The sequence below is a fragment of the Neospora caninum genome, chromosome VIIb, assembly GCF_000208865.1.
Source record: "Neospora caninum Liverpool complete genome, chromosome VIIb".
NCBI lineage: Eukaryota > Apicomplexa > Conoidasida > Eucoccidiorida > Sarcocystidae > Neospora > Neospora caninum.
Genome location: NC_018394.1, coordinates 784,748 through 797,229, shown reverse-complemented (window position 1 = coordinate 797,229; position 12,482 = coordinate 784,748). Strand labels below are relative to the sequence as shown.

The 12,482-nt window shown below is 55.9% G+C and overlaps 2 protein-coding genes across 2 annotated transcripts in view; both read left to right on the top strand.

Moving 5' to 3' along the window:
* Positions 1–178: 178 nt before the first annotated feature.
* NCLIV_024870 (hypothetical protein) lies at positions 179–2,128 on the top strand (the record flags this gene model as incomplete). The annotated part of the gene is made up of 3 exons (XM_003882681.1): positions 179–418; positions 754–1,020; positions 1,997–2,128. 3 exons carry the CDS (start codon positions 179–181, stop codon positions 2,126–2,128), a joined length of 639 nt encoding a protein of 212 aa, XP_003882730.1.
* A 3,410-nt stretch (positions 2,129–5,538) lies between these two features.
* NCLIV_024860 (Proteasome/cyclosome repeat family protein,related) overlaps positions 5,539–12,482 on the top strand; it is a gene marked incomplete at both ends in the record, with an annotated part of 11,430 nt that continues 4,486 nt past the window's right edge. The window contains 10 exons of the mRNA XM_003882680.1: positions 5,539–5,759; positions 6,491–6,660; positions 7,045–7,164; positions 7,444–7,649; positions 8,402–8,738; positions 9,056–9,243; positions 10,099–10,168; positions 10,435–10,538; positions 11,091–11,340; positions 11,779–11,971. Of these exons, the coding sequence (XP_003882729.1) occupies positions 5,539–5,759; positions 6,491–6,660; positions 7,045–7,164; positions 7,444–7,649; positions 8,402–8,738; positions 9,056–9,243; positions 10,099–10,168; positions 10,435–10,538; positions 11,091–11,340; positions 11,779–11,971 (1,859 nt within the window). The remainder of the gene's footprint in view (positions 5,760–6,490; positions 6,661–7,044; positions 7,165–7,443; positions 7,650–8,401; positions 8,739–9,055; positions 9,244–10,098; positions 10,169–10,434; positions 10,539–11,090; positions 11,341–11,778; positions 11,972–12,482) is intronic.

Below are 12,482 nucleotides of genomic sequence, written 5' to 3'. Positions count from 1 at the left end.
GCAGTCGCGCAAGCGGGTTCTCTGTGTGTGCGCGTTGATTGTCGAACATCCTTTTCCCAGTCCTGCTGTTTTTGCCTGCAGCGGTGCTGCGCAGAGCGTCGGAGCAGCTGGTTCTGGCGATCCCTGGAGAAAACAGTCTCTTTCTGTCCACGTCTCTGCTCTCTGTTTCGCCGTCAAGATGGTGTCCAAGAACAACGTCTTGCCCAACGTCCACCTCCACAAATGGTGGCAAAGATATGTCAAGACCTGGTTCAACCAGCCAGGCCGGAAACAGAGCCGGAGGCTGCGTCGCCAAGAGAAGGCGGCCAAGCTCGGCGTGGTCCCTTCTGGTCTCCTCAGGCCCGTTGTCCGCCCTCCTACACAGAGATACAACCTCAAAGTCCGTGCTGGAAGAGGCTTTACCCTTGAGGAGTTGAAGGTAAGCGGCTCGACACGGCGACGCGACCGGAATGCGGCGCTGTGCTGAGAAAGGGACGCCTCTCAGAGGGACAGAAAGAGTGACCGGGGGAATTTCCGGCGTCGATGGACACTCCACCCAGCAGAGGGGGGTTCTCTGCGAAATCTCTCACGTTTGAGCGTCTCTTCACACCGTGCACGCGCATTCATGTGCAGAAACGGAGCCCGGTCGATCGGAAGACTCCAGGTTCCCCCAAACACAACACGCACGCGCGCTGTGTAAATGACGCTTAGCACCCACCCCACGGAGACCGTTCATGGCCGAGCTGGTTGCATCTCTCTTCCATGTTCTCGCAGGCCGTCGGTTTGAGCCCCCGCGTCGCGCTGTCGATCGGCGTCGCTGTGGACCATCGCCGCCGCAACCGGTCGGCAGAGAGCCTGAACGCGAACGTGACTCGCCTGAAGGCGTACCTCGCGAAGCTCGTCCTCTTCCAGAGAGGCTCCAAGGCCAAGAAGGGTCTTGCTGGCATCCCCGCGGACACGCCCAAGAGCCAGATCCAAAACGTCAAGCACGTCAAGATCAGCACTGCGATGCCGATCCCGAAGGCCAGCAAGCGTTGCAAGGTAAGCGACGGGGACACGGAGAGAGCGGCAAGGGGGCGTCGAAATCGCAGCAAACGCGAGAATGAAAATCAAAATTACAGACGGAGCAGCAAGGATGTGACCGTAAAGGAAGAGTGGTTCAGGCCGATGCGCAGAAGGTGGTCAACTTTTCCTGAGCACGAACCGAACGTGTGGGTGTGTGATCACGCTGTGTGTCCTCCTGAGAGGGACTGCCGTGGATTTGCCTTGACTTTCTCAAGTCACAGCCCGGTCGTTTGCGCCAAAGGCCCAAACGAGTGTCTGGATGCAATGTGGCCCAAGGCTATGTGCTGTGCCCTTCAAACTTAGGCACAGTGTAGATAGTTTTTAACGTATCGCGTTTTGTATATGCACGATGCAGGCAAGGCGTTGTTCCGTCGTGTTCATTCTATCAGTGTAAAACGTTGCTTTTGTGATGTCATTCGTGCCGTGGTGTGCCTGGCGAGTCGCCTTGTTTGCACGTGTCTACCCCCGTGTTCATAAAAATCCAAAGCTCCTGTGTCGGCCGTCCGTTCGCGAGGCCTCGAACGGGCACAGATGATGACCTAACTCTCTGCGTCCTTGCTGAATCGAGAGCGTCTCCGCTCTCGTGTTTGGAGATTGAGATAGAATTCTGCAATACTGAACAAGTGCCGACACTCATCAAAGCCCCTAAAAGAGGCTTTTCATATTCGTTTATCTGTGGCTGTATCGTTTGTGTGCGCGTCCTCTATCGCGTCGAATGTTTTCGGTCTTCCGGGAACCGCCGCTCGGCGGTGGACGCATTTCCGTCCACGAGGCGGGCAACGGTACGGTGGTTGCCGTTGCACTTTTCGTGACAGTGTTCTGCGAGGGCGCAACTTCAAATTCGACTCCGCTGTTTCTCTCTTGTGGGGTTTGACCGAAGACTCCACATTCACACTTGGGCGATCTTGTCACTGCTTCGCTGCTTGCGTGTTGTTTTTCTCCGGTCTTTCAGCCTAGAGCCATCACGGCAGAGGAGCAGAAGTTCATGGCGTACGCAACCCTGCGCAAGGCTCTGCGTGACTGCAAGAACGTCGGCAAGCACGAGAAGAAGTTGGCGGCTGAGAGGGAGGCGAACCAGAAGTAGGGAGAGACAAACCGGCTCAATTGTGAACCTGCAGGCGGTGTCTGTGTGTGACGTGCGAAACGCGTTTTGCGTGCAAGTGGTCCACATGGACATCTGTCTGTGTCTCCACACAAGTCAAACGGGGCACCCGGCTCATGCGTGCATGCATACGTATGTCGCAATATACCTATGGGTGTGCGTATCTGTGTGTTGGTTTGTGAACCTTCTCTTGAAGTAATCGATGACAAAAGGCCTTTCCACCGCTCGCAGGCACTGGATGTGCCAGGGTCGGTCGCGCTCACGTGTGCGCTTCGACGAATGCGCAAACGCCGCCGAGAACGCCGAGCGCTGGATGTTGCAAGGTGTACTGTTCACCTCACGTGGCCCGGGGCCAGAGGTCATAGAGACTTGCGATTTCGGGAACTTTAGCCTCTTGAGTCCGTCGGCGATGCAGACGGCACATCCTCGTTCAGGGAAACAGCAAGAGAGCAGCGAGAGCGGCAGGCGCGTAGGTCATCTGGGTGGACACTCGGCACACATTCCGGTGATGCGACAGAGACTCCTTTCAAATGAGGCGTGTGCAGCAGACGAGCAAACTTGATCGTTTTCGAGTCTGTCGTCCCAGAACCACGTACCTCGGTAACCTGAAGCAATGCAGATACAAGTACACCAAAGAGCCTGGATACGGGGTTACGGGGCTAACTAGATGCAAGGAACCTGAGAAGCATCACTCGGTTTCTATAAACAGGACATCACGTTTTTAGATCGATCGGCACAGAACATTAAACCTAACACGAAAAAACTGAAGTAGTTCAGGTTTGACCTGTGGGTCATTTTCAATTAAGGCAGGGGGGGTCGACGAGGAAACAGTCAGAGAAAAGGTACACTGGGAGGTCTAGACTGGTTGGAGACATTTGTGCACAAGTTGGGATTGATAAGTACAGAGGTGACACTAGCGGCACAGGTTCATATATCCATTTGGTCGTGAACTTTTCGCCATGGTCGAGAGGGCCAGTCGGCGGATGCCGGTGAACACAAAGGACCGACGGCGGTATCTTCGAAATTGGGATACGCAGAGGAGAGATATATGCAGGAGGCGCGACACACTGCGTTGTTGATAGATGCAGGTAAGCGTCATGGAGAGGAATAGCCGCAGCCTGGCAGTAAGGCACCACGCAAGACCCGCTCCTGCGTTGTTTTCTCTCCAGGATGAGGATCGTGCCAAAAGCGAAAAGATCTGGATTATCAGCAAGCTGTTTAGAGCTTTCGAACGTTCCGTTTTCCGAATAGAAAGGAGCATTCACGAATTCTAACTTTCTAGAAAGCAAAGTATCCTCTCTCGGGAAACCAAACTCAGGTACTGTTCGGTTCTGAAATCTTCGATGCTTGCCATAAAGTTCACTACCACGCGCGGCACGGATTGAAGCCTTCGGCGAGGCTGCTCACCGAGTGTTACCGACTGGTACCATAGTTCAGAAAAAGTTCAAAGAGCAGTCTGGCACAGAAAACATATGCTTTTGGGCTGAACGCCGCGAAGAGGATTCCATTCCGTCGGTATGGACGGGGTACGAGCGAGTGAGCAGTGAGAGCGGTCTCTTCTTTCGTCGCTGGCGACTTAAAAGTGAGAGTGTGAGGTTCAAAGGCAGTCGACTTCGGACCAGTGCGACAGCGTGTAGACAGAGGCTTGCGTTCTCGGTAGTGAAGGGTTTGCCACTTCGAGATTTTAACGAGGCGAATTTGCTGAATCCTCGGCCCCGTGAAGCCTTCTTCACAATTGCGCGGGGTATAATACGCGTGAGCTCTGATGTTCCCCGGTTGTCTAGACTCGTGTGTGCTCTCGCCGCTGATACTTCCCTACACCTGTTTCACCATCAAAACCAGCACTGCATCTCTGTGGTTCCTCACCTGCTTCCCTTTATCATCGCGGCTCAACCGGTCTACCTCATATTCATCCCCAAGGTGCTCAGACACGTGGATTGCTGTCTTGCACAAGCACCAGCGTCGCTAGGACGGTAAGCAGCCGTTTCCTGTGCAATCCTTCGCCTTGCGTGTTTGCGCCGATCTGTCTTTTGACACCACAAACCTGCCACAACCAGGGGTTCAGAGGCACGGCACCGGAATTGTGTGTCGCAGGAACCTCGAGAACCGCGATACGCATAGACACTTGCACGTAAGCACAGATTTATGCAAATATATGCACCTAGGGTTTTTTCTGTAGATGTCCGTGGACGATTGTTGGTTGTCGCGAGTGTTTCGTTGGAGTCTTTTCAAGTGGTTTGCAGTCGGCAGCCATTCGCGGTCTCTCTGGACGAGAGACACGGGCGGGCGGAGGGAAAGGAAACCTAACTCCACGGATGTCTGAGGAGGGGAAAACTGCAGGAAAAGCACGTCTCATCCCTATGGCTAGAAACGTTCATTCGCCGCGTTGGATGTATGAAGACGCCTGTCCAGGTCTTTGAGTGTGGAGCTTGTCGCCTTCCTCTCTCTATATAGGGGCGGGAGGTGTTGTGCGTGGTCGCGCGTCTTTTCTCTACACAAAAAGGAACGCTGCTTTGTGGATATACACACGAATTCCTGGGAAAGAGTCCGGTCGGCTTTTCTTCCCTTGTCTTTCGGACGCACCTTTTCCCTTCCTTTTTCGCCTCTTCTGTCCATTCTTTTCTCGCCCTTTTCGTTCCGCAGTCTACACCCTGCCCCGAGGAGACAGGCTCTTCTCTCCGGAGCCAAGCCGGCGAACGAGCGATCTCTCTCGCGCCTCCCTTCAGCGAGAGAGTCTTCCAGCTTCGATCCTCTCTTCGTGTCTTTCTCGCGCTTCCTTGCCACTCCGCGGGAAGGAACACATTTCCCCGGGTTCACCTCTCGGTCCCTCTAGACAAAGAGGCGCCGTCCACACTTGCACAGGCCCTGCGTGTTCCCGGTGCACGTCTTCTCGGCCGCGTGGTCCGTCGCAGGTGGCCTCGCTCCGAGGAAGACGACCCAGTCGGCAAACCGCCGCAGACTCTCCACGTCTCCCTGAAAAGGCGCCACTGTTTCCTGGTTGCTCCGTGAAGAGGCTTTCTCTCTCCGACGGGGTGTCGTCCGGTTCAACGAGCCGGCGCTTCGACGCCTCTCTCACGCCTCCCGCGGCCCCGCACATCTCTCGGACAACGCGCCCCGCGCGTGCGCTTCTTCTCTCTGTCTCAAAGGGAATCCCGGCTCCCCGGGTTTGAAATGTGTCCCCTGTTTCGTCTCACGCTTTCTCTCTCTCTCTCGCTCCCGTCCACGGGCTCCTGACACGCCCCGCCCACCCGGCGCGCCGCATCCAGTTCCCCTTCCTCCTTTCCTCCGTGCCTTCGACGCGTTCCCCTGCTCCGCACGCGTTTCCCGCCGGCTTCCATCGGTTTCTTCGCCAGCGCTCTCCCACGGGTTTCGCGGCTCTTCTCTGTGTCGCGATGTCCGCCGGTGTGGCCACCCAGCTGCTGCCTTCTGGGAAGGCGCTCCCGAGCAGCTCGGCGATGGGACGGCCCTCGGCGGCGCCTCCCGCCTCGTCAGCCGCGGGCGTTCTCGCGTTGCTCCACGAGCGAGATCCCGCCCTGCAAGCGGCTGCACTTCACCGTCTCCTGCAAATGATCGACCTTTGGTGGACGGAGATCGCCGACTACCTCGCGGACATGTGCGTCCTCCCCCCACAAAAGAAAAAGAAAGGAGGGGTGAAGAGAGCAGAGCTGCACACAGATTCCTCTTTCTTCAGCGGGATCGGCCACTGCCTCTGTGTTCCCGTTCGAAGAAAAACAACTGAAGCTAGACTCCCTGTTACACATTATAAAATGGGATTCCTAGGTGGGAGCCTTGGGCGTTACCTCTGTTGCGAACCACGTCTTCGCATCCCCGCCGTTTTCCCCTGTTGCCCCCTTTGGCTTCCGGAGGCCGAAGCTAGCGCTGCCACATGCTCTTTGTGTTCGTCTCTCCTTCAAACGCCTCTCCACTCTCACACACGACATACATACACATTTTGAACAGATGTGCACGATACGTATGCACATACAAGGTAGAGACATTTGGATGTATCTAAACGACGAAGACTGGATAGCCACCGACACGTCTGTTTGGCGATGGAGAGAGGTCTGCACGAACCACAGTCTTCGGGCACATATACAAGAAATACGACACCTCAAAGAATACATTCACGTATCTCTCTCTGGATAAATATATGCACCTAAATATATATATATATATATTTATATGTGGTGCTTTCACGTGCACATCTACACGCACACGGTGAAGTTTTGGGGTTGACTGGTATGTGTGTGCCTGCTGGAGACATGCGTCTGTAACTTTTGGTAGCTTTCGGAGTCTGTGCCTCACTGCGTTTTTTCTTTGCTGTCTCTCTGCGGGCTACGTCAGCGAGGAGCTGTACGAAGACGAGTCGTTCGCGGAGAGACAGCTCGCAGGCTACATTGCGAGTCGGGTGTACTTCCATCTGGAGGAGTACGGCGAGGCGATGAAGTTCGCTCTCGGCTCTGGCAAATGGTTCGACATCACCCAAAAGTCGCTCTACGTCCAACGCATCTTAGGTAAACGCGCGCTTTGCGGATCTGGAACGTTCTTGTGACTCACATCAGACCTGCGCTTGCAGAATCAACGAGGGGACGTGCGTATTTGTAACTGAAGGGAGGAACAAATAGATGGGCGCATGCATCCCTGTCGCGTACGCACCGATGTATATATATATGTCATTCCGTATGTCTGCATCTACATGTACATATATATATGTATATGTACATACTTTTAGATGTATACAGATGTGTATAGATATGTATACGTGCGAGGCTGACGGGAGGGAGAGCCGTAGGGCGATGGACACCACAGGGAGATGTCAAGAGGGAAGACAGAAGGCACTCAGGACGAGGGAAGCACTTTTGTGGCAGATACGGCTTCTCGAGTGCGTCTTTTTGCAGCCGAATGCGTCGACACATTCATTCGAAACGGCCTGCGAGACTTCGCGCCCCAGCAGCTCGCCGCCGGTCGCCAGGTGTCTGTACAGCTCCCAGAAGAGGACATGGAAGACGGCCAAGATGGTGCGTTCGCGTGTGTTACATCTCGCCGGATCAACGCGTTTAGTGATTTTGAGACGCATTTGCCTGTCGTTTCGTTTTGTGATCGAGAACCAGGTTCTGTGTTTTCGCTCGAGGAGAGTGTGCGATCCACGATAATTTTGTTTCCCTCTCGTACCTAAGCTTCTCTTGGAGTGTGTCTCTCGCTGTCTGTCCTCGCGATTCTGTCGCTTGTCTCGGACCACCTTGCGTTTCCTTCTTCGAGACTGACGCGCTTCTCTGTTTCCGGTCTCTTTGTTTCAGCCGCCTCCTCCGCTGCGCTGAACGAAGCCGTGGAAGGCGTGGTGAAGCGCCTGCTGGAAGTTTGCACACAGGGCGAGGGCCCTCTGTACGCTCTCGGCATCGCCTTCGACGCCAGGAGATTGGACCTCGTCCAGGCGATCTTTAACTCCCCCCGAGCCCGCGCTCTCCCGCCGACCGACCCGAACTCGCACTGCCAACTTATGCTGGTAAAGCCCCGCCGTGAAAACACCCCTAGATGCCACGCCGTCACAGACTCTTTTCGAATGCAGTTTTGACTCACTCGGTGCACACAACCACATCTTCACATCGATATTGATATGCATACATCATATATATATATATATATATATATGCACGTGTTTGCATGTGTCTATTTACATATTTTTGCGTCTGCATTTTCACATGCATTTGAATACCTCTTCCGGCAGAGACTTGTTTGGACCTCTCTGTGCATGTGTGAACGCGTGTAGTTGTCGGTTTGCGTAGCTCGTGTGTTGCGTTTCTGGGGGTGGAGCGCAGAGAGGCGTTGCAGATGAGGCCGAAACGCTCCAGGCGCTTTCCTATGAGGCGAAATGCCTGCGCGCCCATAGTCTGTACGCATGCGAATTCTCGCACCCTCCTTTTGGCTCTACCCTGTCTCGCGTTTGCGGCCTGTCACGCGCGCTTCTTGCGGATCCTTCTCTCGCTGCGCCCGTTCGAACTCGGGCACAGGTCGCCGGGAAAGGGCTGTTTTGTCCTTTCCCCTCGTCTCTGCATGCGCTCCCGAACACCGCCCTCCGCCGCAGGCCCTCGAGAGAAAGGCTCTCGACCTGTTTTTCTCGTGCCTTCGCGGGGCTTCGTCCGCCCCTGTACAGCCGCGGCGGTCTGCCGGCTTTCCGGCTAGAAACTTTGAGGCATTCCACCGGCCTAGATTAATTAAGGATGACCGCTTCGGTCTCGGCGCTTTGTGTTTTTGCAGTACTGTCTGGACCACATTCAGACGCTCATTTCGTCCAAGTTTTTCCGGTCACAAATAATCTCGCTGTTGACGGCGGAGTTCGAGAAGTGTCTTCCCCTGTACGACTTCCCGAGTGCCGCCTCGACAGCCGGCGCGGAGGCGACCAGCTTTGGTCCCGGGCGCGCCGAAGTTCGAGGCCTCGTCTACTCCGGACTCTGTCGGTGCCTCGTGGAGCGGGACGAGAGCGGTCGGGTCGCCGAGCTGCTCCATCGACTGTTGCAGCCCCAGGAGGACCCGAGCCGCGAAGAAGAGGGCGTTTTGATGGCTTGCCAAATCGCCTTCGACATCCTGCAGATGGGTACGCAGCGGGGCACACGACGTGAGGGGAAGAAGAGAAGAAAGAGCAGAAACAGCGACAGGTACAGGGGAAGCAGGGGACCGCACGCGAGGAAGACGTGCCGGGGCGCTTGGGAAGGCTGGGTGGAAGTCTCCAGACACGCACGGAGGCAGCCGAGCGCGCAGGCAGGCGCGAAGACGCTGGAGGCAGAGCGCAGCGGGAGAAAAGGAATGAGAGAAGGAAACGGGAGAGAGATAGTAGAGAGAAAAAGGACGGGGAGAAGGGTGGAGCGTTGCTGTCGATCGGGGATGTTTTTCTGTTGAATTTTGTCTCTACAGAGAGCCAGCCCTTCCAGCAAGCTCTGCTCGACCACCCACTCCTGCGGGCTCCAGAGCCCCCCGCGCCGGCTGCAGGAGACGCGACGGAGGGCGGAGAGACAGCGACACCAAATGGAACGGCCTCAGACGCAGCGGTCCAGGACGAGAAGGAAGAGAAGAAGGAAGTTGAAACCGAGGCAGAGAAAAAGGTACGGGCTGTGGAGCGGGGCGAAAGGCGAAACGTGCGGAGAAGAAAACGTGTGGGGTGACAAGAGAGAGACCGCGAGAGACAGGCGAGCTGTCTGAGATAGGCGTGGAGAGACGAGGCGCGCGCGCCTCGCGCGCCTTCGTCTCTCGGAGGCCCCGGTGTTCCTGTTGACTGCATGCTTTTTTTGCCTTTTTTTCTTCGGGGCGCTCCCCGTCTCTGGCTGCGTCCAGGTTCCGTCCTTTGGGTGGACGCGCTTCGCCCACTTCCCTCTCTCTCTGCACTCTCTCGGCTGTTCCTGAGGGTTCTGTCTGGACGTGTGTGCAGAAGAAACTGCTGAGATCCATTTTGAGCGGCGAGGCACAGACGGCGTTCAGCAACCAGTTCCTGCAGCGCGAGAACCACACGGATTTGATGCTCCTCGATCTGTACCAAGTCCGTTTGCTGGGGGACGGGGAATCCGCACAAGAGGCGCTAGGGCATTCTCACGGGCACAGGCAGTCCAGCGCTCAGAACCCCCGACCTGCCGTCGCATACCTACTCGGAAACTGTCCCTCTTTTCTCGTGTCTCTCCGATCGCTCTCTTGATCTCTCTGGAGGCTTCTCCAGCGTCGGGGGCATGTGTTTCCCTGTGCGCCTCTGCATTTCTTGATTTGGTGCCTTTTCGAGTCTCTCCCTCTGTGCACGGGCGGGCCAGTCTTGGTTTTTTAAAGTGTCCATCGAACTTCTCGGGTCCTGCGTCGAGATGCAGAGATGAAGGGAAAGACGCGAGAGGCGTCGCCCCGAGATGGACTGCAGCCTTAACAGACATTTGATGCTTCCCCGTTTCTGGATACTTCCTCGTTGCGTTCTCTCTCAGCGGTCGATCGACACCCGGTCTTCTCTCCTGCATCACGGCGTCGTCCTCAGCCACATGCTCATGCAAGCAGGTAGACCATTTCGCTGCTCGTCCTTTTCGCGTTCCCCACTCGTCTTTCCCTCTTCTCGTCTCTCTCTTTGCCTTCTCTGGCAAACTGTCCCCTTGACCTCGTTTTCTTCGCGCCGTTCGTCTCGGGCTGTCGATCTCTCTCGTTGACTCTCGTTCCCCCCCTGGCGTTCCCGCGCTCCCCTTTCTCCTCTTTCTCCTCTTTCTTCACACTCTCCTCCATCTCCTCTTTCTTCACATCTTTTTCACCTTTTTCCTCGCCGATTGCAGGCACCTCCTGCGATGTCTTCCTGCGCTGCAACTTGGACTGGATGGCTCGGGCCAGCAACTGGGCTCGGTTCTCCGCCACAGCCTCTCTCGGTGTCGTTCACAAGGTGAGTCTGTACGTGCGCCGGGGGCAAAAAAGAACAGTCGCCCGCCGCTGTGTGACATGCAGACACATCCCTGCCAGCTTTCTCTCCAGCTTTTTCTCCCTGTGTGATCTTCTGCATCGTGCTGCTTCTATCACAAATACATTAATGTATATATGTGTGTTGGGTAGTACCCATCGTGGTTTCCCTTCGACTTTCCAGGTTTGTTTGAAACGGGAGTTTTATGCACAGGTGTTTCAGGTGAAGCTTGTAGTCGCAGAGTGGGCGTGGATGTGTTCAGGATACGCTGGGGACACTGGTAGAGCACGTCTCGTCTCAGGAGGCGCGTTCTCTCCTGCAACAGTGCCTGTTCTCTGCTTTGTCGTTTCCTGCTCCTGCCTCCATTCGAAGTATTTCTATCTCTCGTCTCCACGTCCTTCCTCCCGAGCGCTCTTCCGTTGTGTCTCTCTCCTCCTCGCTCTTCTCTTCCTCTCTCCTTCTCGCTCTTCTCTTCCTCTCTCATTCTCGCTCTTCTCTTCCTCTCTCATTCTGGCTCTCTGGCTTTTTTTGTGTCAGGGTCACGTGCGCGACAGCATGAAGCTCCTGCGCACGTACCTGCCTGCGTCGTCGTCTGCTTCGTCTTCGCCGTACAGCGAGGGCGGCGCCTTCTACGCGCTGGGGTTGATCAGCGCCAACCAGCCTTCTTCTTCGGTTCGCGACTATCTCCTCGAGCAGCTGCAGGCCGCAGGGACCGCGAGCGAGCCGAGGCAGCAGGGGTGTTGTCTCGGCCTCGGTCTCGTGTGCATGGGAAACGCAGACGACTCGGGTGGGCCACGAACGCAAAAAAGATGGCGAAGGGAAGCGACACGCAGCGCGGTGCCGAGTTTTGTGGAGACAGCCCGAAGGGCGGAGACCGCACCTCCGCTCACAAGAAAGCGAGCCGGGACACAGGAGCCGAAACCAAAATAAGGAAAGAAAGAGTGTCGCTGCTGTCTTTTTCTCTTTCTGCCATACTCCCTCTTCTTTGCGTCTCCTTTTCCCGTGCAGACGTTTCTTCTTTGCGTCTGCGTTCCCGCTCGTCCTCTGCATGTTGCCGGTCTCGGAGTTTCCTACATCGATTTTCGGCTTCTGACCTTCGTTTGTTTCCTCCGCAGTCTCGTGTGCGGTGGCTTCTCTCTTCCATTCCTCGTTTCTTCTCCTATCCCTGGTCTGTTCTCGTTTCTCGTACTTGTCGCTTTTTGTCTCCGTTCCTCTCTGCTTTCAGAGGTTTACGAAGCTTTGAAGCAAGTCTTGTTTCTGGACAGCGCCGTCGCAGGCGAGGCTGCGGCCTTGGGTGCGGGTCTTCTTCTCCTCGGCAGCGCGAACGCGCCCGCAGTTGCCGAGCTCCTCGCCTACGCGCAAGACACCCAGCACGAGAAGATCCGCCGAGCCTGCGGCATTGCGATCGCCCTGCTCATGTTCAAGAAGGAGCAAGAGGTGAGTCGGAAAACTGGCTTCACCCGCGCAGGCGCGAAAATGTGCCGCGAAGAGAGAGGACTGGGGGGGGGGGGGGGGGGGGGGGGGGGGGGGAAAAAAAAAACCATCCCTCCCGTTTGTTTTTGCGTTCCTTGGAGGCGCGGCGGGGGGACCCTTTGTTTGATCCGCTGTGTGACAAGGAAAGCAACGCCCCCATCCCCCACGGGGGCAGGTTCCCCACCGCCATGGTCAATTGGGCGCCCCCAAATGTAGAAAAGGGCACTTCTCTTGGGCAAAAAAAAACCCCCATTTTCCACCCACAAAAAAGGGACCCAAAAAAAAAAACTAAAAAAGGGGGTCTCTGTTTTCTTTTCCCACAACCAAAAAAAAAAAACTCTCTTTTTTCCCGTGGGGGGTTGGGGGGCCCCGGGGGGCCTGGAGGGAAGGAAGAAAACCAGAGTTCTAAACCCCAAAAAAGAAAAGAGGCGCCGGGGTTTTTCCTTTAATAGAGCC